Here is a 26,047-nt window from a genome sequence, read left to right as displayed (position 1 = left end):
CCCCCCCCCGTACAGGATCATTTGAACGCAAAACTATCCGACACAAAGCCATCGAAACTACAGGATGTTTCGAGCCATTTTCTTTTCAATTGTTTTCCAAAGAAAAAAAATGTGTTCATTCTAAACTAAAATTATACATATTTTGTTCAAATTCTGATTATTTAACGTATAACAAATACTATTTAACACTCGTCAACAAACAACAATGTATACCAAGCAAACGAGTTGATTTTATAGTAATTAGGTATTGATTTTTTTTTATTGAGAGAGAGCTTGGGATCGTCTCTGATAAAAACTGACTATTGCTTTAAATTGTTCTTGTGAAACTTATACTCCATTTCTCCTAGTCCTCTGTCGATTTTTTCAAACATTAATGTCTACATTTACATATGTAGTTCACTTAACGACCGATGATATTACCGTACAATTAGATCAAATTCGAACAACTATAAGTTCGATTTTCGTTCACGGCATGCCACACTGCGCGCACACATACGCGCACAAACACTTAGAAATATGATTACTATTCAACACTAAACCTACCACGATCAAAATGATCGGTTTTATATTTTACAATTTTTGATCCCATAAAAATTTTTTTGTGGAAAGTGGTGGAATAAATTTCCTTATCCGAGCATTTATTCGATTGAAAATTACGGACAATCTCAATAAATTTGTGGTTGCCACTTTTATAAGGCAATATTTACCAGATCCCGTTAATGCTTGGCTGTTTTAATGTTAATCCTTAATGGACCAATGCCGCCATATAAGCGGCATAGCACTTTTACTTACTCGGTCCAATGCCGCGTATATGGCGGTAAAAATAAAAAAAAAAATAAAATATAAATATTTTCCTTTTTATACTTGATATAAAAATGTTGAGTCCACAGTTTCTCTTGGTATGAAAAATAGCTTGGACCTGGTGGGAAGTAAACTTGAAATACTTCCGGACCGTTAAGGGCTAACACGTTCGGCGCCGCGTCACCCACATTTGATATATTCATTGTACTAAACATGATTAGGATCTGTAACATGCAAGAAAGTTGGAGGATTTCTCAGTATGATACATTCAATTTTTTGCAATTTTTATTTCATCAACACTAGAACAACCGGCGCAGTCAAAATGACTGCTTCCTAATTTTTTCTTTTACAATTACTGAAATTGTAAGACTGTTTTCATCGGAAATTTTTTAATGAGCCTCTTCATTGAAGCACATATTACAATAAAAGTTGTACGAAGTCTGAATGGGCACAGTCTCGTCACTGTTACAAAGCAATATACGTCAGTCGCGTTTATTACTCGGTCGCTCTACTGTTAAATAACTTACTTTGATTTTATGGAATTTTTGGGGTTTCTAGTTGGGCGTTCAAAGTGTTAAAAGACGTAAAATTCGGCAAATTTTGTGTGCCCCCGTTTGTCCGATATCCTAAGCGCGCGCTCACTTTGCTTATTGGATAATGCAGCACCGTGAGCGACAAGGAACTCGATTCGAATCGGCGCGGACGGATTACGTGAACGGGCGTGAACGATCGCGATTAATTCTTCCCGTTTGCCTGTATATCGATTCTCTCTTCTCTCGGTTTCCATTCTTCTCGCCGGCGTTACGTAACTCCCCGTGCCACACCGGGGACATGTGCACCCGCGAGGAAGATCGAGCATCGAGAGCATCAAGCAGTTCCGCAAGGCTCGCATGCTCGGTCGAGCCTGAACGATTCCGAAGGTCAACACTGGCTGCCTGGAGGAGAGATCTCTTGTTGACACACGCTCGGCCGAAACGAGGTTCTATCCGGGCGGCGGCGACGCGAATCGCACGCCGGTCGTCGTTTTGCTTCCGTCGAAACGGATCGGCGCAGACCGATTGGTTTTGCCTCGCGGAATAATTAAATCGCTTGACGAGGAAACGAGATCGAGTCTCAAAGGAAACCCGGGGACGTGTACACTCCAGTTGTTTTATTGGAAAGACGTTTTTACTTGGTGGTCCGCGACTTTCAGCTTCCATTTTGAAACACCGTTTGTCCCTCGACGCGCGTCCTACGTTTCACGAGAATTATACCACGAATTCGATTTTTCTGCTCGCTTTTCCTGCGTTCCGATTTTCTACGATTCGATTTCGTACGATTAACGCTAGAACTACCGCTAGATGCAACTGGCATACATTGCCTTCTAACAACAACAGAATTGCATTTGTTCAGATTTCGTATCAGTTTTGTTTAAATGCGTGTCTCCGATAGAGAGGTTGATTAAACAATTTTCTCGCGAAAACATATTTATAATTTCGATATTTCTAACAGAAAAAATTTTCCAACGTACCTGGTATTCTCCGAATTGTTTTGTATGCTTCATTCTTCTTCTTTATGAATTTTATTATTTTTTGACAATTTCTAAGTTTTTCAATAACAATAACCTTTTAATAATCATTTCTCATTTTGCTTTACTTTCTTCCTAAAGTTTAGACAAGGAGCATTTGGCCTGCGTGTATACTCGTCATCGCTGGACATTAATTCCGCGCTCCGTGAGGGATTGTTAAAATTAAATTCCACAGTTAACTGGTTAAGTACCGGTCATTTTGACACAGGCACGGTAGGAACAGGTATACAAGAAGTGTCGGTACGTTTAGCGTCAAGATAAAAGTCGAATTATAAATCTAAGAAGCGTTCGATTTCCTCTATAAATCGTCGAAGTTTTCCCGAAACCCGATCAGGTCGCAAAACCCGTGCGACATCGTCCGGTATTATCGAATTTAACGTTTCGAAGTAAAATAAAATGCAAATTGCAGAGTATAGGGGGGACATCCGAGAGGCATCTCGGCGGCAGCCTAACGCTTCGAATTTTTCACAATCGCGTTAAAAAGGTCCGCGAGGAAACGGGCGAAGCAGGAGGCGCGTCGTAAAATCGCGATCCCCCGGCGAATCGATAATTCGCGTCGTTCGACGTCCTTTCCGAGTTACGCGTACGATATCGCGACAAAGGGCGTCCTGTGTCGCGGACCGATATCATTTCGCTACGAGCTCTCCTCTCTTTCTCTCCGTTTCCGTTTCTCTCTGCCGTTATTAATGCTAAAAGTAGAACCGCGATAATACAGAACCGCTCGCGACCGGATGTAACGGTTATATCCTCTCGTCCGTTTAATTGCATCGCTTTCCCACGTTCCGACGATTGCCCCGCTTTATTGCCGACGACTTTCCAACGCGATCGAGCTAATGTCGCATCGACGACGACGGAAACGCGGGGTTCCCATGCACGATAACCCCGTTGCGAAACTCTGGCCAACGATTTTCACCGTGTCCGACCAATGTCCGATTATTCGAATTGCGGCCGCGCGTGGCTTCGCGTCGCGTCGGTCGCCGAACCACTGAAAACGATTTTGTTACGGTGTTTCTGCTGTCGACCCTGCTCCGCTGCTTTCATCCGCAAGCACACGTTGCCCCCATTTGATGAAATTGATATCGGGAATGGGCTTTACACCGGTTTATGCGTTTTCGAAGCTTCGCGATAAATTCTCCGCAGCTTACGCTCTCAGGGACCTGTAAAGTTTTACGGGCTTTTAACGACGGGATTATTAGGTGGTTTTAGTTGTTTCGGTTTTCTTTTTTTTTTTTTTTTTTCTTATACCGCGGCTGCGAACGATCCGATTCTTCTTAAGACCTTTAACCCTCCGCACGTGGAGCTATTTCAACGAAAGCAAACGTTTCCTCCGACGTGGAATGCTTTCATTCTGTACAGAGTCCGACGGAAATCGAGCGACCGGGCAGGAGGTGATTCTACATTTAAAAATTAATCGGGAAGAAGGATTAACATTTATTCGTTTGACGCCTCCTTTTTATGAAAATCGAGAGATCCGTCGGGTTCGCGTGGTTCAGTGTACGCAGGAAGTAGAAATGGTTGGTCATGGTCAGACGAGTCAGACGATCATTTCTCTGCATTTCTATACTCGATATTCTCGAAAACGAAGCTTCGCAAAGAAAAATGCTATAGCAATTTTTATTCTTATTTTTCAATGTAGAATCACGCCTTGCTCGGTTTGTCGTTTTATGTCAGTTCATCTTATGATTATGCAAGTGATGGAATACTTCACACAATACTTAACTGTGTTTAGTAATTCATTAAATACAAACAAATTTAATAAATCGAACAATATTTTGAATAACGGTATAGCAACGTTTAGTGGCGTCTCGGGGTCGCCGCTCGAGTACTGAGGGTTAATAAATTCATTTCTGCCATTTTACATCAACGAACCAACAGAAAGATGTCAAACGAAGAAACGAATCATACTGACTTTATTTTTTGGATATTTTCGCTACCCCGTTCACAGAATAAGGGACTACAGTCGAGTTACCAGTACAAAAAGCAAATGAACATTCACTGTATGGACAACGTGCCTGGAAAACTCACTTTCACTGTATCGCTGCAATGTTTTTACCAGGCCGAAATTGGCGGTCTCTATTTCAGTAGCGAAACAGGCGGTCGGCGACATAATTTGTCCTTTGACGGAGTGATACCACCGCAAGGAAATTATAATCGATATCGACGGGATGACGTAGGGGTCGGGATCGGGGCAGTGCGTGCCAACGTGTAACGTGGGTGCGTTGACTGTTCAAACAGAGGGGTCTCTTGCGAAGTAGAACACGCGGTCAACATGAGCCAGCAATATTTGTGGCAATTCGGGCACCCATTGCTCCCGGCCAATTACATTGTACCGACACTGACATCCTCTGTTGCTAATAGTCTGCTCCTTAGATCTGCCCCCTCATTTACAATCACAATTTAAGGGCCAACCGTAGTCACGTGACTTTTGCAGAGTCAGCAGGTCGATGACTGCTGCATAATTTCCGTTCACAGCCTTCAAACACTGACTTAAGGGCCTCAAGTCTGTGACTAAACTTGTCACATTTTTTGCTCTGTATTATCGATATCATGAATTCTGACGCCAGAAACGTGCTTCAAATTTTTGGCTTTATTTCGCAGAGAATCAAGACAAAGTATAGCTCAATTTTAAATCCAAGATAACCATTTTTCGCCTATTTTTATCGGTAACGTTGTCACTCTACCTTATCGTGAATTACGAAGTCTTGGCTCTTAATCGCAAGAAAATGTATAACTGTAACGCACGTTACAGTACTCTTTTGACTCTTAAAAATTAATTAGCTTGTTTCATCCTGGTGCATTGTTCATTCAAATTTTGTTGTAATTCTTACATTCATACTTTGTGAATGTTTAACGCCATAGGTTTCAATATTCCGGAAACGAGGTACGTTGTATTCAAGAAAACTTTTGAACAAGGGAGGGACACAATGTACAAATGCGCAAAAGCTAGCTATGCAGTGACGGACCGTTAATTTTGGGGCCCTGGGCTAACACTGTTTGGGGGCCTACCCAATTACCCAGATTAACTGAAGTACTAAAAACTTTTGTATAAATTATGTTTTCACAAGTTTTTAATTCAAATTATTTTGATTTCCCTTTTTGACCGCGTAGGGGGCCCTTTAACTGAACGGAGCCCTGGGCTAACACTTGTGGACCTACCCAATTACCCAGATTATCTGAAGTACTAAAAACTTTTGTATAAATTATGTTTTCACAAGTTTTTAATTCAAATTATTTTGATTTCCCTTTTTGACCGCGTAGGGGGCCCTTTAACTGAACTGGGCCCTGGGCTAACACTGTTTGAGGACCTACCCAATTACCCAGATTATCTGAAGTACTAAAAACTTTTGTCTAATTTATGTTTTCTTAAGTTTTCAATTTAAATTGTTTTTATTTTTATCTTTCTGACCGCGAAGGGAGCTCTTTGACCGAACCTTCTTGCAAATGGTTTCAGATCATCAGGGACATGACGGGCAGCCACTACGTGACCACGGGTCGGCTCCGTTTCCGGTTCGTCCAGGTGTTCTTCAACGTGGTCGCGCTTCTGATCATCGCCGGCGGCCTGGCCGTGTACTTCAAATGTGAGCAAACAATTTTCGCATATCGAACGAATCCCGTCGTCGCGACGCGACGGGAGACGTTATTGCACGGCGACGGCGGCTACCGGGCTCTCCGTCGACGAACGTGAACGCGGCCGTGGCGTTAGGCGGGTGTAATGCACGGGCACGTAGCACGGGGGAGCTTTGTGGTACCGAAAGATCAATAGAGCCGACGGTGGTGCCCGTGTGCTACTTGCTTTCAAACATCAACACCGACTTCGCGACGGAACCCGCTTCCTGCAAAACTTCTCCGCTCGGGCACACTTTCACTGGATTTCCGCTGGGCACACTGTCGACCGATAATTGACTCCGTGATCGCGTTAACTCGGCTCCAATCATCCCGAACCCAATGTGTTGCGAACTAGTCGAACGTGCTTATCAATCATTATTATTAACCCGTTGCCTTACCGCGTCGGACACGTGCGGAAAACACCGAACTGCGTCCAACACTGTAATTTTCTTCACAATACGGTCGCTTGAATCGAACTTCGTTAGGGTTTGCAGGATCTACAACAGTAAAAGAAGTAAGTGATAAGCGTCAACCCCTTGGGAGACAACGACGAATTGTCAATTTGCTTCCGTATGGTCGACGTTATATGATGCTACTGATGTTGTAACAATCTATTGATGATTTAGATTTTTTGATATTTTCATCCTAATTCAGAGTCCTAGAAAGCGAACAATAACGCGTGAAAACATATCGCAATAATCTGACCTTCTATCGCTAATAAGCTGACCTTCTGTAATCAATTTCGAAATACAGTTTTCCTTCTTATTCTTATTTTATAATTATATCTTATAGATTATTTTATAATTATATCTTATATAATCGCCTTCGATATAAGACGATGGCTCGGGGCGGCTTTCGGCGTATTGCGGATGAGGGTGCCTACTCGGCTTGACTTTGTTCTCGAGTAGGCGAGAAAGTTTATGGATCCCAAAAGGATAGAATATTACATCTTGTTCTGGGAATAGGCGGTGTTGAGCGGACAACTGGAAAAGAAGAAGGGGGTAGAGATTTTCTTGTTGCGAGGAAAACATCGTCTTATATCGAAAGAAGGCTATTCAGAGGCAGCATGGCGTACCGCGATGTCGGGTCTGAGGGGTTACGGTTTTTATTGCAATTACTAGACTGCAAATACATTCGTTACTGTTAAAAATCGGACATTTCGTATGCAACGACCTAATATAAAAGAGGGAAAGAGTCTCCTAAAGAGAATTAATGCACATAATTTTTATTTTGCATAAGGATCCCTAGCGATCTTTGGTCGTTATTAGTTTCAACGTTGTTTGAATAGACGCTTGACAAAAAATAATACCTTTCAGCTGTTCTCCCTCTCCCAGCCAATTCGCTGGATAGCTAATGACGCTCTTTACACGGTCTAGTCATTGTTTACTGCTAAAAATAGATACAGAGAAAAAGAGCGTCTTTGTCTTTTTGAAAAGCTGACGCAGAACCAGCGAACCTTTGAAACTCTACGAAATTATACACGGCATCGCTCTCCGTTTGTCTCCGATCTTCTGCAACCTTGATTTTACGAAGTCTAACACAAATTGACAATTTTATAAAGTCCAGGGGCACTGACGTTAAACAATATTGCGTCTTCTTTGTGCACAGCTTTGATGAAACGCTCTCTTAAATTCCATTCGAGCTGTGTTTCGTAGGTTTTTGTCATTTTCCTGTGACGTAGCAGAGAGCTCATTTTTCTCGGTAACGCGGTCTTTGTTCATTCTTCGTGTACCAACGAGCGGCCCGGTCGCCCCCACCCTAAGCGCATAGAAAAAACGGAGAGAGGTACTCGAGTGAGATGAAAAGAAGTCGCAGGAATGCGATGACGTATTAGGTAGAAATGCGCGGCCAATTGGATCCGAGTAAAAGGGGCACGCCTCCTTCCACATTGTCGGTTCATGCAGAAATATTGAGTACAGCGGTCACACATGCTACAGTGAATTCTCGTTACGAGTCAGTTGCGCCGTTCTGGTGACTGACTCTTAGACGAAACCTGAGGTTGTCGCCGATCGTCGCATTTGAAATACACAGGGCACGCTGGAAACCTAAGAGTCATATCCGTTTACAAGACATTAAAGCCTATGACTACTAAGTGATAGTGACAAGAAGACTGAGAAAATGTCTTTTTCTTATAATGTTACACGCAGCTCGAGAGACGGCTCTCGAGTTTCGACCCCTCACCGTGATGGATAGTTTCACTGACTCCAAATTGTAAGGTTGACACTGACTCGTAATGAGAATTCACTGTATGTAGCGTGAGATGTCGAAACGTAAACATTGGGACTACGGGAGCGTCAGAGGTGGGGGATAGACGGACCTAGCTATAGACTCTGCTTGCCCTTGTGCACAGTGTCGCCAGGAACAACACTTGTGTCCTTAACTTCCCCTTCCACCGCGCTATTGCCAACGCTTCGTTTCTGTCGTGCATACTCCGGTACTGGCAGAGAGAGGGTAACTTTTTTCCCTCGATTCGTGCTTCCTCCACTGCCTGTGCCGTCGCCGGGCAACTTCTTCTCATGGTTAAGAGCCAAGGGTAGTCACGTGACTTTTGCAAAGTCAGCAGGTCGCTAACTGCTGTATAATTTCCGTTCACAGCCTTCAGCCACTGACTCAAGAAATCCGTCTTGGTCTTGATCCGTGGGTCTCAAGTCTGTGACTAAACTTGTCACATTTTTTGCTCTGTATTATCATGAATTCTGACGCCAGAAACGCGCTTGAAGTTTTTGGCTTTATTTCGCAGAGAATCAAGACAAAATATATAAGTTGATGCGCGTAAAACCATTTTTCGCCTATTTTTGTCGGTAACCTAGTCACTCTACCTTATCACGAATCTACGGAGTCTTAGCTCTTAAGTTTATGTAGAAGAAGTTGTTGTGCAACGTTACTGATAAAAAATCGGACATTTCGTCCGCAACAAACTAGTAAAGATTGTTTGACCGAAGGGTGAAGGGCGAGATTTAAACATTGCCACGCGCAACCATGTAGAGAAAAGGTCGCGTGAAATTATTGTTCGCGGACTGGCGCGACCGTTAAGAGGGAAAATGTGGCCCGTTCGGTTGATTTAATGCCGGCGAATCGTTTTCACTCGGCGCTGGCCTACCGGAGTGTGTAGATAATCCGCGGACTAATTCTCGGACCGCGACGCGTGTGCCCGTGTCACATAGTTGCACGGTAATTTATAGTTGGGTTAATGGGGCCGCAGTCACGGCCCAGGCAGATTGGCGGCGAGAAATTTTCCGCTTTGCTCTCGCGCGCCCTACGCCTCGTACACCGGCACTCTCGACTTTAAACCGACCTTTGACGTCCAATTATTTCGCTAATGGCGTTGACGAATCCATACATTTTTACCCGGATCGCTTTTTCGTTTGACCGTCGCGTCGCGCTGAAAGATTAATTCCCTCTTTTTTACGGTGCCTTCGCGTTGCGCGAACGGCAAGGTTGGCGTCAGTTTGTCCAGTGTGCCCAGGATTGCTACATTTTATTTTACCACGGTATTTATGTTGCATCATATTGTTTATCTGCTTTATTTGTGTCCAAGGACTTTTTGGTCTACAATTTTTTAATTAACTTTGTTTTGGTGCGCGATATTCTTCGTGAATTTTTGCGATATTCTTTTTCATGCACAATCGAAATGTTCCGACGCAATTGTGACAAGCACGAGTAGCGTGGAAATTAATTTTTTCTTGTATACATTCTAAGAAGAATAAGTTAAGGAAACTGTAGATTCTATATTCATATCGTATTGCAGATTATATTAAGTTCCAACGTCATCGTAAAAGAAGAATAACGCAACTGTACTCAGAGTCGAAACTTTAGACACAACGGAGTAAAATGTGCGAGTGATCGAGTCAAGTTATAAATACTTTTTACTAAGAATTTAAGTAGAAAATGTGTAACGATGGCCCAATGAAATTGTAGCAACTCGAAGATGTAGTGGTTCGAGTCAATAAAGAAGCGTCCGCGTTGAGTCGCGCGAGAAAACCTTAATCATAACCGTGGCACTGAGAACGTTGAATAATTGGCCGGGTGTATCCGAGGAATCGCACCTGCGACTGACACGTGGCTTTCGAAAACACGTTCCCGGCGGTCCCTCAAGCGCAGGTGGAAGTATCGCGCGTTTCAATCCTTCGGAGTCGGACACACTCCTTCGACGCGGGAAGCGTTATCTAATTGATTGCGTTATCTAGTGTTATCTAAGTGACCCCGGGGGGGATTTAATTTCCAATAATTCAGAAACGGATCGCGACCGAACCACCGCCGCTGCCCTTCGGGGACTTGGCAACACGTCTTACTGTCTGATTTATCGTTTACACTAGTATTTCCAAAGTCCCAGCAGAATTGAAAAATTTTGGAAATACGGGAAACAGAAAAAATACCGCAATTTAGTATTTTTATTAAATAAATACGTTCACTGGTTTTTGAAAGATTAATATGAAGTATTGAGCATGCAGTAGTTTATTTTCTCTGGACACACAGAGGTCGGTGTGCAGGCAGTTGTGTATATTTAACATTGGAAATGGGAGAGGGACGATCAAACTGATTTATTTTCATATCCGAATTACAATGCAAGAATTTATTGAGACCACAATCAAATTATTACTGCACCACGCGTGACTCAGTTCACTTGCTATTGAAACTATGTACATTTTGGTGGTATAATTAATGCAGTATCGTTTTTCAAAAATTCAAAATAGCTAACCCTGAGACTGCGATACGACTGGAGGACAAGACGATCTACACCAACATGATCACGATGACGGAACGGGCGCCGCGGATGATCGGGGAGAAGAATCCGATGCCTGGTGTCTGTCTGCCAATAATAGTAACCTTCTGCAAGTACCACAAGGTAAACTCCACCCCCGCGTTCTATCTATGCTGCCTTCTTCGAAGCGATTCCCAATAAACTTCCGAGGAATTCGTCCATGAGATTCTCGAGATTCGTCGAATCGGGTTAAAACAGCGCCCGACGCGGTTGTCGATGCTTCCGACTCGGATCGTTGCATTCCAAACCGTGAACGCAACGGGACGTCACTCCGTGCATTCAATATAATAAAATTATATATGGAAATCCTTGAAAGGATCTCCGTTTGCAACTTCGACGCAGGTTCTTCCGAACGATTCCCTCCATTGTTATTTGTCGATGTTTAAACTGTTATAACTTCGTGAAAAGAATCGTGCAGTAATCTAGTCGAGCTCATTTCAAAGCGTAAAGCCTCAGGCTATCACACCCCCCTGTTCAATGTTTTCAAAGACGTATTTGCATTATGCCATAGACGGGAAACTGAAGGTACCTTTCTTTCGAATTTCTGCGAATTGAAACTTCTGTAGGGTACGAAAAAAATTTGTCCCAGGACTGAAACCACCACGATCTTAAAGATCGAAGCTTTTCCTTTACAACGATCGTTCTAAGAGAGTGCCAGTTTTTAATGTTACGTGTCAGTGTATTTTGGCTTCTTCATTTCGGATCTAAAAACTTGAACAAACAAACGCTTGGAAGAAGAGATTGTGGGTTCGTAATTGCGCAAGACTTCTAGAATTTTGAATCGCTTCGAAGGTACGAGCGTTTTCGGGATTTTTGGTGCACGCCCGCTTACGATCCGCGGAACACCGGCGACCGCTAATTATTCAGTCTCCTAATTAAATGCCAGACGCGTTCACGTGTGCCGTCCGTTGTCGGTTCCTCCAGATCCCGTACAATTTCACCGTCTTCCCGAATTACATGGGCGCTTGCGGACAGAGGGACGCGCAACACGAGCTGGAGCTGTACGATACCGTGATAGAAGTGAAGTGCTACGAATTGGCAGCCCTCTTCCTCTGCAGTGTTTTCGTGCCGAAATGTGGATCCAGAGGACAGCTTGTGCGACCATGCCGCAGCCTCTGTTTCCGTGAGTAGTTCCTACACGAACAAACAATAGCAAAAATCTTCTACACTCAACAATATTTTGTCCCTCTTAAGAGCCCAGGGTAGTCACGTGACTTTTTCAGAGAAAGGAGGTCGGTAACTGCTGTATAAAGTTCCGTTCACAGCCTTCAGCCACTGACTTAAGATCCGCCTTGGTCTTCATCCGACGGGTCTTAAGTCAGTGACTAAACTTTGTTTCGCAGAGAATCAAGACAAAATATAGCTGAATTTGTAGCTGGAGATATTTTCTAGCGCGCGCTACTCTCGATTTCATCCAGAAAACTCATCCAATGGCATAAGAATGCTTGGATTCCGCGGCATGCGCATCGTCAAGTTTTGGCCTACTTCCAACGCTTATACTGCTAAATATCTGCATAATCTCGTCAGCTCACGACAAGCGGGCGCTAGATTGAACCTTCCTCTTTCGAATGAGTCCTTTCCCAGCGATAAAATATTCTCATACAAGGACGAAAAGTTGGAGCGCGTAAAACCATTTTTCGCCTATCTTTGTCGGTAACGTAGTCACTCTACCTTATCGCGAATCTACGGAGTCTTGGCTCTTGACACTTTACGAGCCGGTCACGAGTGCGCTCGTGTTTCGAATATCGTTAAAACAGCAAGGAACAAAATTTGAAAGCGACATACGTCTTTCTAAGAATATGTTAAGCATCTCTAGTTATCTCGGTTTATGCTAAAATTGTTAGAATATAAGACTTTCGTCGTGTATTCAAGTGCGGAGAAGACTAGCTGGTTTTGCCGGCTGTGAAGGTGTTAATTTGATCTGTGTAATCTCGTAGGGAATTAATCATCGAAACGCCACAATGGTTGTGTAAATTATAACAGAACTTTTTCTTGAAATTTTTTCCAGAGACCAAGAGACGCTGCGGGTTTTTCTTGGACGTGTTCGGGCTGACTCTGCCGCAGTATCTGGAATGCGAGAAATTCCCGGAAAATTCGAATCCCGACGAGTGCGTGGGACACCAGGAAGTTCTAGAGGCGGCTAGAAGAGCGGAGAAACCTGGTAAGTGGAACAACATTCTCGATCCCGGCCACTTCGGTCGAGGGAAACCGATATTGTGCTCCTGGGGATTCGTTCAGTTCCCCCTGGGAAACGCTGATTCGATCGCCGGGCCGCCCACTCTGATCAACCACTCGTTCCTCGAACCCCGTGTCGCTTTCGAGAAATAAGAAAACACTAAATCGTGGTCCAAGATGCTCGGAAACCGCTCGTTTCCATATTCCTCAAAATCCATTGTTCTGAAAAAAAAAGAAAATAGAACTACCAGAAATTGGCCAAAATATTCCCAAGATCATCGATACTCGTCCTCTGACAAGTTTCTCGCCTTTCAAAATAAAGAATCAGGGAAATGTAGTTCAATGTTTTAGTAACGTTATCAGTAACCACCCTACCAATTTTACTATTTTTCAAATACTATCAATGTCAATAAATAAGGGTGCCAAAGGTTCTAGTTGAAGACCGAAGGAAAAGCTCTGATAGTCTCCATATTTTTCAAACGTTGTCGTCTTGGATATTAAAAAATAAGAAAATCAGGTATTTTCTACTAAAAGAATGAAATACGATCTCATCGATACCCACTCTCTGGTAAATTTTCCTTTTTCTTTTAAAACAAAGAAGGAAGACAGTAAAAGCTAACCGTTGCGAGTCATTGCTTTCCACGAGAAGTAAGAAAGACCAGAACAGAATTTTGAGAATGACAATCTTGGAAGCGGCACGCCGGAAATGAGAGAGGTGAGATCGGATCGACGGGGAAAGTCCACGAAATTAGTCATTACGAACGAATGATCGGTTCGTGTCGAGCCGTAACTCTTCGTCCGGCGGCCACGGGCACTTCGTAATTTTCGTTCAAGGCCTCGGCAACCATTTGTCCGGCTCCTTCAGCAGGGATAAGCCTAGTGGATAAAGTCCCGGGCATTTGATAAAGAGGTGGATAATCGTGGGATTAAAATAATCTCGCCGGGACAGCCGGACGACGGCTAGAATATAGACGAGTCAGCATTCAAACTCCCGGAGGGCTCGGACGTCGCTTCTTTCGCGATTCTAATTTTGTTTTTCGACTGCGAATCGAGGAACACGTCCATCGAACTTCACCGTTTCGCGCTTCGAGACCCGGCTTCTGCGTACGTCAAAATTCGTTCCGACATCGAACTAAATTAGACCCGTCAAACATCATTTCAAGATGTTCACTCAAAAGCATCGGAATTGTTAGTCACAAAAGAAAAATCGAGGAAAATTCCGTGCGAGAAATCAATCCCATAAAAATCTTGAGACGCACACGAATCCTAACGGACGACCAACATTGCTGGGAGACAATGGGGGCCCGGAAATATTTATGCGACTCCGACGATGGTCTTTTGTTTAACCGCGCTGCCAACGCCTCCGTCAGTTATACTTCTCCGGCGGTACAGGCCGGACCAATTGCCGACTAACGTGTTCTAAACCCGTTATCCATTGTTTGCGTTCCCATCGGCGTTCACGTCTCTTTTGTTCCGTTCGTTTGTTCTTCTCTTTCTCCCTCCTATTGGAACGCTTTTCCCATTGTTGACCGGCCTTCGCGGCTCGATCGCGCGACTCTCCGATCGTTTCCCGGCGATCTAATCCCATTTCCTTAATTGTCCCGGCCCCGTTTATTGTTCCGAACGTGTTCTTGGTTCGTCGGATCCGTTCGACGCGACGCGACGGTTCGTTTCGGTCGCTGCAGTGATATTATCCGCGATTGGTCGGCCAGACGCTCGTGACTCACTTGGTATCATTGCTTGTTATCGACAAACTGATTTATGGAAAAGGAAATTCTACGGGGTACGGGGTGTAAGGAAAGTTGCCGCGACATTGTCTTCGACCTTGAATTTCAAGGCCAAATTTTTTTATTCGATAAAATCGATGCGATAAAAACTGAAATTCAACTTTTTTTTGCGGATCTTCATCGATCCAAAGATGTAGGATACGCCTATGGCAGCCAAGACCAAACATTTCTTCACACACTGTACTTTGCGGCTTTGCTTAAAATACTTTTTGAGACGTGCTGTATCTCTTTCGAGCTGTGTCTCTTCTTTTAAGAGAGGTATGAAACACCTCTGAATTTATGTGGCCTTCCTTGAAAATTATGTCAAATATCCTAACGACGCCTAAGGTGAACAGTAAGTGTGCATTAACTTCTTGAATTTTTTCCAAAATTTTAGACCACTGGTAAGGGTATCGAAAAGATTCGATTTTCTGAGGGTAGTTTTTTAAGACATCCCCTTCAATGATATCTACTACTGAAATTATTATTTTTAGGAGTTTCCGGAATGTTGCGTAGGCGGAACGTTATTAAAAAGAAAAAAGAATGCGAGTCTTTATCCAACGTACCGAGGGGATGTGAAGTAAATTGAAAGCACCAAATAACGATATGTTATTCGGGATTGTAGGAACGCAATTTTACGAATTACAAATCCAATATAGAGTTTTTTATCAAGATTTATTAAAACCTCCATTATACTGAGAAATTAGAGTTGTGCAGCTTAGGAGACCGGCTACAAATGCAATAAATATCCGCACAGTAGTTATCAGATTACGACCATTGATTGGAGGATTGAGTTATCGGAACATTTATCGAATTGTCTCCCCGAGCAGAGAAGGCGGTAAATAGAATTTCACTGATAGAATGAATTATAATGGAACAAGGTTTTCTGTAACCTCTCAAAGATATCCCACATCATTAAATGAAAGATAGAAAGCATCCCTTCGAGAAGTATTCGTGTTAGTTTATCGAAACTCTTGAAATCGGTCTGAAGAGGAGAATTTCGGTAAATTCATTACAGTTTCGCTGGTTCAGTGGTAGAGGCTGACGTTGGTCAGACAACAGGAAGATTAAACGATCGCAGTCCGAGTCACACGACGCAATTACCGAATCGACTATCGGCGTTTCAAGGGCTGGAAAGTGTCGCCTATCGATTGCCGGGCGTACGAATGGCGCAATCGAGAATCGATCCCCGTCGCTAATAAACCGATTCATTTACGCTCGCGGTCAATTAAGACTAAATTGCGCTCTGATTACGGGGCTCGCTCCGGATCGATCCGGTTCGACGCGATGTTTCCCCGGTTCTACGTTTCGCACGCCGTTTCATCCCGTTTCACCCGATCATTATATTCGAGAAATTTAGAACCTGCCACGTCCTAGATTAGAAACAGAATTCACAGTTGCACAAAAACGGCTGGGGCACGCTCCTCGGTGTTAATGACCACTTCGAGTCGTATTGTCTGCGAATTTATTGCTTCGCCGATCTGCAAAATTTCTGTTTTCTAGTTTACGTCTCAGGGTCGGTTTTTCACTTCCTTGCACGCACCGCTTTAACATATTTGGTTATACAAGATGTTAATTTTAGCTCGAGAATCTAAATTATATTTCTGCTACTACGAAAGTAAGACAAAATGAATGGAATAAGATGTGCATGGTTTTAAGACGTGCATCCGATGGTGATTAACGCGAACTTTCTCAAAATACGCTGTCAACTTCGTCGTAATTTCTCTGCAGCTACGATCGAGTAAAATGTACCTTCTTTCACCGCCAGAAAAATTTTGAATAATTGTAAAAAAGCCGTCTCTGTCGTTGATTTCTTTGAATCGCGGCACTGAATAAACTTCGTTTCTTTTTCATCCAAAAAATTCGAAAAACGAGTTCGGAAAGACTGCGCGGCAAGGTAATACGGCACGTGGATCCGTGTATCGGTGTGCAGCAGCTTACGGTACGATCTCGCGTGCGTGATACGTCGCACGTGCCGCCACTAATGGAACCATAATTGCAAAATCTATATTAAACGATCAGACGACGGGTAATCTTCGGCGCCGGGACGCTTTGCGGAGTTCACTGCGACCGGTTAGGTGAACAGACGTCGTTATGCATTTATACCGTCGCGGACATTTATCAAACGGGAATGAACCCGGTAACGTTAGCGGAGAAGTTGATTTAATGCTGACGCACCAGACATCATAAAAGTACCAGAAAATCGAAATCATTTATTTGCCGATACGAAAACTGAACATTAACATTTATCACGGCGATTCGTTCACCCCCGTTGCCACTTGACTGGTTCTAACTAAATTTGTTTAATACTCGCGTATCGGTACAGAAATTATACTTTAATCCGAGCGGTCCTAATATTTTTCACAGATTTTTGATAAATTTGCAATGAAATTTCTTTGACGTACAGCAAAATACAAGCTATCAACCTGCTAGCGGGATTATCGTTTAATGCCAAACCCTTGACAAGATTTAAGACGCATAAAATAAATACAAGATTAATAAAATTGTAACGTAACGAAGCGGGACATTGTGAAATCGATTATTGATCGAACTAAAAGGAAAATTAAAAATTATTAAACGACGATGGAGAACACGAATGGCGGGTTGGCTCGTCTCTTAAAAGGTTAAAACGAACATCAGGTGGCTTCGGAACAGTCATTATATATTTCATGCAAAAAGCGAAACGGGAAATGTAGTCGATATACATTTCTGTGTTTCCGTACTGCGCACGCCTCGATGAATCTCGCCGATATTTAATTAAAAAGGACAAAACCGTGCAGCTGGCTATCAATTTATTACCTATTCTCGATCGCCGTTGCACACGCACAGGCTCCGTTCCTCCCGAAAGATTCAATATTTACCTGTTGTCGTTTAAATATTTATCTTGCAATTATTCCACTTACTCAAAGGGGCGCGCGTTGATGGCACTCATAAACGACGGTTCGATTGGTTCGCACAGGACGCGAGTAAAAATGCTCGATTGGTTTAAATTCACCGGCACGCGTCTACATGAAAACGCACGGTAAATATGAACGTTCGAGAGAATATTCATAGATAGCTGGTTTAACAATCCTCGTGTTTACTCGTTTCTATTGCCGCGCGTTAAAAAACTGTGCATAACAAAAGTGAGAAAATATTGAATGTACGTGCGCTCAATTGGCTTTGTGGTAGAGCAGTCAATTTCTATAAAAGTACGTTATTTAAAAAATTTTGTTATGACTAGTATTACCATAAATTCATCACATTTCGTCGTCTCCTGTTTTATTGAAAATCACAATCGACGAAAAAACAGGCTATACTTATGAATTTTTATCTGGGAAACTATTTGTCTGATCTAATTGGTTCTTTTTTTGTTTCGATCAGCAAAGTTTCGTCTATCGTACACAATTTTTCCATTGAAAAATAAAGTTTTATAACGTCGTGAAAAAATTGTTAAGAAAATCCAATCTTTTATGGGTCCACGAGAAATCCATCGTTCCCATGTCCACGAAATCAGGCTATACTTATGAATTTTTATCTGGGAAACTATTTGTCTGATCTAATTGGTTCTTTTTTTGTTTCGATCAGCAAAGTTTCGTCTATCGTACACAATTTTTCTATTGAAAAATAAAGCTTTATAACGTCGTGAAAAGTGAATAACAAAATCCAATTTTATGTGGGTCCCCGAGATAAAAATTTGAACGAAACTCTTACATTGAACATTTGGGTTTGAGGGGCTTTCACAGTGATTGGGGTGTCTGATATCTGTTTCTCCGCGTTGCACAGTATGCACCAGCGGGTTTCAATGCGACGGGAACAGATGTATTCCGGTCGACTGGCGATGCGACGGCCACTTGGACTGTGCCGATCACAGCGACGAGATCGGCTGCGTGCATTGCAGTGCTACTTCCGGCGTCGGGGTATCGGTACACAATACCAAGATCGTGAAAAAACCGATCCTGGCGAAGAACAATGTCTCGAAATCGCCTTGGCACTGCGGCGAGAAGGCTTGTATCTCGACCAATCACGTGTGCGACGGGGTCATGGATTGTCCATGGGGGCAGGACGAACGTTACTGCTGTAAGTAAAATTCTACGCGTCAGAACACCTTTTCCAAATTTTATCGAACGCTTCGTATCATCTGCATAACATACATACAACGAAACGAAGAGATGGAAGAAATTTCTTCGTTTCGACCCAGGTTTCAGGAGCATTCGAATTTTTTTCTATCAAAATGGAAACAGATTTTAAAATGCCATTTAGCATTTTTAGATTCTTTAGTGTTCGGATCTTATCATCAGATTTTTTAATATAAAGATTTTCTTTTCTAAGAGAATGAAAGGAGATTTTTTATTCGGAAGATACGGGGTTGAAAAATTTAAATTGTTCGACTTACCTATGCCCGTCGTTCCAGTGAGACTCAGCAAAAGGAACGGAGACACGGCTGAAGGACGCCTGGAAGTTTTCCACGCTGAAGTGGGAAAATTTATGCCAGCTTGCATCTCGCATTGGGAGCCGAACTCCGCCAAAACAATTTGCGCCAAGCTCGGATACACGTAAGAGAATCAATCGTTCAATTTTCCGAGTTCCTCGACCTAGAATCATCGAAGCCATAGGCTTCCTGCAGACTTGACGCCTCCATGAAGCATTAATTTTCTTGAACAGCTGACTTTCCAGGGGGTCTTAAGCCCTTTGCAGGATCAAATGTTTACTCCAGTTTGCTTCCCAATTCCAAGGCTTCTCTATTTTTGTTGCAGAGTGGCAGATTCGTCTAAATTGACGACATACGACACCAACCTCACGCAAAGGGACGCCAACTCTTCCCAGGGGAATCTGCTGAAGGAATTCCAGGAGTGCATCACTGATCGGCAGCCCTATCCCATGGTGGAGCTCAAGTGCTCGGAATACGGTAGCATAAAATTAGCAATAAAACTATCAAACGTTAATCTATATCACTTGCGTTCACCCAACAATGAAACGTGCCATTAATGATCTAGCTTGCGGGCGAAGGAGGTCGGTGCATGGGAATTCCAAGGTCAAGACAAGGATCGTAGGAGGAGTCGAATCTGCGCCAGGCGATTGGCCATTCTTGGCTGCGCTTCTGGGCGGGCCTGAACAGGTCTTCTACTGTGCAGGGGTCCTCATATCTGATCAGTGGATTCTGACTGCGGGTCACTGTGTCGGGAAGTGAGTCAATTATTATTTTCACTTCACAAATCCACCCACAGTGTTCAACCCACCAGTGTGTCATTTCATTTAGTCCTTCTAAACTTAATTTAAGGACTAGTCGAGTCCTTAACAAATCGGATGATAGTTCAGTTACAATTGTACTCCGGTGTCCTTCTACATTCTATTGATTAAATCTGGAATCGATAAAAATTGAATGGAATTGATAAAATCAACAACACGTGTTCTCGAACTTGTGCGAATTGTTTGCGTCCGGTGCGATCGAAGTAGCACGAGTCAGGCTCGTGTTTCTTCTTTTTGCTACGAGTCTCACTCGATATCGTGCGTTAAGGTGTTAATGATTGTTCCCGATGCTGTTTAGTTACAATTACTCTGACGTATCCGGTTGGACGATACAGCTGGGGATCACTAGGAGACACTCGCACACTTACCTTGGACAGAAGTTGAAGGTGAAGAAAGTGGTGCCCCATCCTAATTACAATCTCGGCATCGCTTACGACAACGATGTGGCTCTGTTCCAGGTAGCTTCACCTTCCACTCTCATAAATTACCAAGTAGATAGTAATTTCAGACGGCGGAAAGATTAGAAGAATTAAAGGATACCGACACGTCGCTTGCATCTTGTGAAAACTATTAAAGAGAGACATAAATTCCTGTTCCACTCCTGTGCATCGCAATCGATGCAAACAATTTTTATTTCGCGTAAAAATTCCGCAGTCTGTTGACAAGTGATTCTCAATTTAACCCTTTGCACTCGGATGTCGCCTCTAAGGGGACATTATGAGTCTAGAATCGATGGCTCCGAGTGCAAAGGGTTAAGTTTTCATAATGAAAATGGTCCGAAGTATTATTGATGTTGTGAAATGAAACGTTGCTTCTGTCAGCTGGAGAAACGAGTCCAGTTCCACGATGATTTGAGGCCAGTTTGCCTGCCACCAGCTAACAAGCCTCTCGTTCCTGGAACCGTGTGCACAGTGATCGGTTGGGGCAAGAAGAACGTCTCTGACAGTACGTGTAGCAACAATCCTGCCATTGCTTAGTTCCTGATTGGTTCGTTTAACGATTGCAAATAATCTTACAGCGTCCGAGTACGAGCTAGCGGTGAACGAAGTCCGGGTTCCAGTCCTGAATCGAGAGATCTGCAACTTATGGCTTGCGTATAAAGAATTGAACGTGACGGACGGAATGATCTGCGCTGGCTATCCTGATGGTGGTAAAGACGCGTGCCAGGTAAATTTTTTCGAATTTTAAAGCCCTTCGAGTACTCGAGCATATCTGGAAGAGGGATGATAGAAAGTGGTCACTATTTTTTCTTTTTTAACAAGCTTTGACTCTGCATTCCTAAAAATCTTAAAATCCTTGGAAGTAATCACGGTGTCCTTGCTCCTTTAAGATTCTCAGGGATACTGAAGTCCTTACAATGTGAGACTTTTAAATTACCAACAGCTTTAGAATCGATAACCCTTTGAATTCCGAAATATCCTTAGTCCTTTAGAAATGATGACCCTTAGAATTCCTAAATACCCATGAAATATAAAGTGCCCTGTAAATCTTGAAAATAATACTGGTTCATTTGGATTCCTAATGTACTTAAAATATTCTTCAAGATAATAAGAAGCTCTCAAAAATTGTATTCCACCTTTCAAACTGTTCTGATCTCTAATTCTTGTTAACCTTTTTAATCAACAGGGCGACTCCGGAGGACCCCTGCTCTGCGAAGACGAAACAGAGAAAGACAAATGGTTCGTGGGTGGTATCGTAAGTTGGGGGATAAAATGTGCCCACCCTAAATTGCCAGGGATCTACGCCTACGTGCCGAAATACGTACCGTGGATTCGCAACGTGATGGCGGCGAACACCGACTATAGTATGGGTTAAACAACCATGAAGAGATACACCGAGACCGATTGGGGGATTTGAAAAATTGTCCGATCATCGATAAGACTTACCGGAGCGTTAACGTAAGACAATAATCATAACAATAACGTACGCGTGCACCTTGTTAATAAGTCACTGTATCGCGAAGAGCATGCTCGTCGAGCTGTTCCGGTGTTTACGACATTAATGACAATATTAATCATCGATGTTCCGTTGATTAGCACTGTAGCAAGATACGCGAACAAAGAACTTTCGATGTTCACTTGATAGCCGAGGAGTCGCAATTTTCCTTTCGAGAAAACGCTGTACTTTTTTACTATTCCTACCGAGACTACACTTGCAACGACAGTGAAGACAATACTAAAAATAGCCTAACCCAGCGTTTCTCGTACTGCGACAGTATCGGTCCTCCCCAGAAAAAAAGGAAGCAGCACTCGGAAGATATTAGAAGAGTCATACTGTAAAATGTAGAAGCATTAAAAATCTTGCGGGAACGGATCTGTGAATCATATTTTGTTATAAATATTCGGGCGGGCCGCGATAAAAATATTTCGGAAGCTTCGGGAAACGCTGGTCGCTGGTCGCTAGCCTAATGGTCGCTAGACACGTGATCGATCTCTATCGGGACTACTCTTCTGTATCTGTTAAAGACGCGCGAACGATATTCATTGGAACAGTGGAGAAGTGACCGACACAGAACTCGAAAAATCAAAGCCAGGATGAAATAGCTGTTAAAACCACTCAGAAAACATCCAAGTACCTCGACTGGATATATTCATTTTCTATTAATCGAACTGTGAAAATTCGTGCGAGTCTAAAATCACGTGAATATTTTGTATTTTTTTTTCTTTTAATATGAAACTGCATCGACTGCATCGAAACTCTGGTGCCATTTAAAATTACCAAACCGTAATTCGAAACAATTTTCACACTGTTGAGTTTGCTTGTGTTTCATAAATTATTCAAAATCAAACGTGGGATGTGTAAAGTATTATTAAAAATCAAACGTAGAACGTCTAAAACAACAGTGTATTTGTAAAGCTCAGAATGTTGCGATTTATAAAATCGCTTTTTAATACTTCCTGCAATCGCACGAATTTTTATGGTTTAGTGATACTTTTTTTTGGGTGGGTTCCGTGTCGATCGACTTCCGGAAGTCCTGTCCGTCTTAAGATAATAAGGAACCTAATTAAGGACACGCGAGCAAAGATGAAATAAGAGGAAACATATTAAAAAAGCTGTTGCACGAACGCAGGGGCCCGCTAGTCGGACGAAAACCCCTCGGACAACGGCCCTCGCCGCCATTTTGTAGAAAGTCTGTTTTCACGCGAACGCGTACGAAAAAAAGAGGAAAACGTAAAAAAAATATATGAAAAAGAAAACCGTGCGTACCTTTGGTAACGAGAGTCGTGGAGCTAACAAAAACTACGCACGCACGTGGGTTTTGCGAACAAAACGAAAATTCCGCATGAGATGCGACAAAAAACATTTTTGTATCGCCGTCGGTTTTAGGGAAAGTCGCTCGTACTCGTGTCACCAAGTGGCCGAACAATCATGATTCTAAGGGTGTGCGTTCAATATATTCGTCGATTATTTCTGCTTGAATATCAGAATAAATTCCTTCATTTTGACAGTATAATGTTACGCCGTAAACTGGTTTATTGTGTTTCATGGATTTTATTTGCCATTATTTCATATAATACATTCGAATTAAATTGATTCCTATAAATTTTGAAGTTTCTTCAAAGCTGTAATTTCAAATGATACACTTTACTACGAGTAAAAGACAATAATACAATAATTTATTAGTATAAACAATTATAGATTGCAGTATTCAAATTTTTATTTTTAGATCCACTTACTGCTTGAAAGTAAAAATTATAAAAAAAGATACAAATAACTAGAAACGACTATGATAACTAGACTGCGGATCTTTATGCGCTTATAGTTACCTGTGAACGTATAAAATAAAAGAAAATCTGTAAGGGACCCAATTGTGCCTATATTAATTATACTTATTTTTAAAGCATAATGGATATTAAAAAAGAGATATGTAACATATATATATATATAAACTGATTTTAAGTAAGTATAATTAATATAGGCACAGTGATTGTCATCCCCACAGTAATTGGGCTCTTTATCCTATATGAATGAAAAATAATATTTTGTTTCTAAGATTCTAGTTCATAAATTTTTCCCTAGTGCCAATTTTCACAAAATAAGCTGTGAAAATTGGAATTTTCATAAGGGCCCGCAGTGTAATTATCAAAAATACATTTTCAATGTTTCGTCCCTCCATTCTGTCTCGCGAATACGACGGTAATTGTTAAGAAAATGGCGAATGTGGTAAAAGTATCGAAAAATTTTGTACGAGGTGTACGAACGCACACCCAGCATAGATGAAATGTGCATTTAATGCATCAGATGTATTTGTGTACTAATTATAGAAGTCTCTGTTAAGCCTAGACTTAAGAGTTTACAGTGTTAAGCGTAACCGAGGTGTAATTAAGATCGGTGTTTCTTAATGTAATTGTAATTCTATGTCTAGCGTTGCGTGTATACCGATTGTATACCGATACGAGGCGCTCTGCGCGTGTATTTGTAAGCAGGGAAACATATATAAACGCATACCGCGATAACAGTTAATCGTAGCTAGGTAATTTATTAACGGGGCCGAGCGAACAGCATGTTTTTCTCGGAAAAACGCGCCATTCAATTCCTTTAGAAAATAAATCTCCATTCTTTGATCGGTAGTATTTTATAGTCCCGGCAATTAGAACTTCAGAATCGAAGGAATATTTTCAAAGTCACTCGAAACTACTGAAAAATAGTTTTCACCTGTGTATTAATTATATTTAACAAAAAAAAAACTGCTCGGCTCCTAGGAGAGTTAAAGATACACGTATTAACATAATAGTCGTGCGTTCGCATCTCGAGTACTTTTATCTTCAACGAATAACAGAAATAAAAGTACTCGAGGTACGACAATACATATAGCGTTGATCGAGTATGATTAATGTTCCGCTTGTAGTTTCTCGTTAGCGCACTGTGAACCTAGCTTAGGAATTAGATAGAAGAACATGTTGACTGAATTCTAGGGACAATACTCTGCACCAGCACTTTTTTGATCCGCACAGAAATGGTAATAGTTTTTGAAACGAGTATACTTTGTACGATGTGTATTGTTTATGGGAACTAGCAGCCTTACTAATTGACTTAGACTTTTTCTAAGACGCGTAAGAATAGCGGTATTGTTGGTCCAGACAATAATCTTTATATTCTTCTATGATTTCTCCTCCCTCCATCGACGCCATTTTTCTACGAGAAATATCTTCGTCATCGCTTCCGCAATCAAATTGTCTCGATACGTTTCCATTATTCAAGAAATTTCTTGTTGTAGACAAATTTTCCTTTTCCAACGAGGAAGAGCTTCGTTTCTTCCGAAGACATTTTCCACGATGATCTTATTGATTCCCGACAATTAATTTCCTCGTTAAGAAAGAACGCTTCTCCGCGACGAACGTCTTCCTTAGTATCCAGACAACAGATAGTTGTAAACGAGGCGTAATGTAACTAATAATAACCGACAATACTGTGTGACAAGACAATAAATAATTTTAGGCAAATGTTCCAACATGGACAATAAAGTAGCGCGTAAGGCTAGGGTTAATCGATTAGGCGTAAGGGCAAATTGCATGTGATTGTTACATAGTTTCTCGTGTAATGGATGCTATCGTCGTCTACTAGGATCATTATGTAACCATAAATTCAGAGTGTAACGGCAGAGAGGAAATGAGAGTGCTCACGCCCGGGATTTTAGTGTCCCCGGTACAGTGCTGCCCCCTAGTCTAATTTTTAGCCTGGACCAGAACCTGCATCATCTTTTTAGCCTGGACCAGAACCTGCATCATTAGCAACGGGTTCCAAATAATGCCAGAGTGTATGCTACTTCTATGTTAAAAGAGGCTCTTCTATGTAGACTCTGATCCAGCCTAAAGAATGATGCAGGTTCTAATACAGGCTAAAAGTTGATGCAGGTTCTGTTCCAGGCTAAAAAGATGATGCAGGAAAAGTGGGGACACTAAAACCCCGAGCGTGAGCACTTTCATTTCCTCTCTGGTAACGGATCGGAAAGGTATTCTTCGGCCAAGAGAACTCGCCCACGTTATCGCAAACGGTTATCTGATTTCTGTAATTTGATGAACAGGAAGCGGCGGATGACGAGTGCGAGTTTCTGCTTTCGAACGTAGTTTCGATCGATGCGAATGTCTTCGTAGGTTCGGTCTCAGGTCGAGGGAAAATAGCGGAGCGCGTAAAACGGGG

At 42.3% G+C, this 26,047-nt stretch overlaps 1 protein-coding gene across 1 annotated transcript in view; it reads left to right on the top strand.

The window, feature by feature from the left end:
- Window positions 1–22,481, top strand: part of LOC143365660 (uncharacterized) — a 58,971-nt gene extending 36,490 nt beyond the window's left edge. Inside the window, exons 8-19 of the mRNA XM_076806031.1 lie at window positions 5,820–5,946; window positions 10,669–10,820; window positions 11,661–11,859; window positions 12,745–12,897; window positions 18,443–18,736; window positions 19,071–19,212; window positions 19,414–19,565; window positions 19,654–19,843; window positions 20,205–20,364; window positions 20,728–20,851; window positions 20,925–21,073; window positions 21,533–22,481. Coding sequence (XP_076662146.1) covers window positions 5,820–5,946; window positions 10,669–10,820; window positions 11,661–11,859; window positions 12,745–12,897; window positions 18,443–18,736; window positions 19,071–19,212; window positions 19,414–19,565; window positions 19,654–19,843; window positions 20,205–20,364; window positions 20,728–20,851; window positions 20,925–21,073; window positions 21,533–21,721 — 2,031 coding nt within the window. The 3' untranslated portion in view covers window positions 21,722–22,481. The remainder of the gene's footprint in view (window positions 1–5,819; window positions 5,947–10,668; window positions 10,821–11,660; window positions 11,860–12,744; window positions 12,898–18,442; window positions 18,737–19,070; window positions 19,213–19,413; window positions 19,566–19,653; window positions 19,844–20,204; window positions 20,365–20,727; window positions 20,852–20,924; window positions 21,074–21,532) is intronic.
- Window positions 22,482–26,047: the final 3,566 nt, after the last annotated feature.

Source organism: Halictus rubicundus, chromosome 2, assembly GCF_050948215.1.
Source record: "Halictus rubicundus isolate RS-2024b chromosome 2, iyHalRubi1_principal, whole genome shotgun sequence".
Taxonomy (NCBI): domain Eukaryota; kingdom Metazoa; phylum Arthropoda; class Insecta; order Hymenoptera; family Halictidae; genus Halictus; species Halictus rubicundus.
Note: the sequence above shows the minus strand (reverse complement) of the source record. Positions and strands in the feature narration are given on the sequence as shown.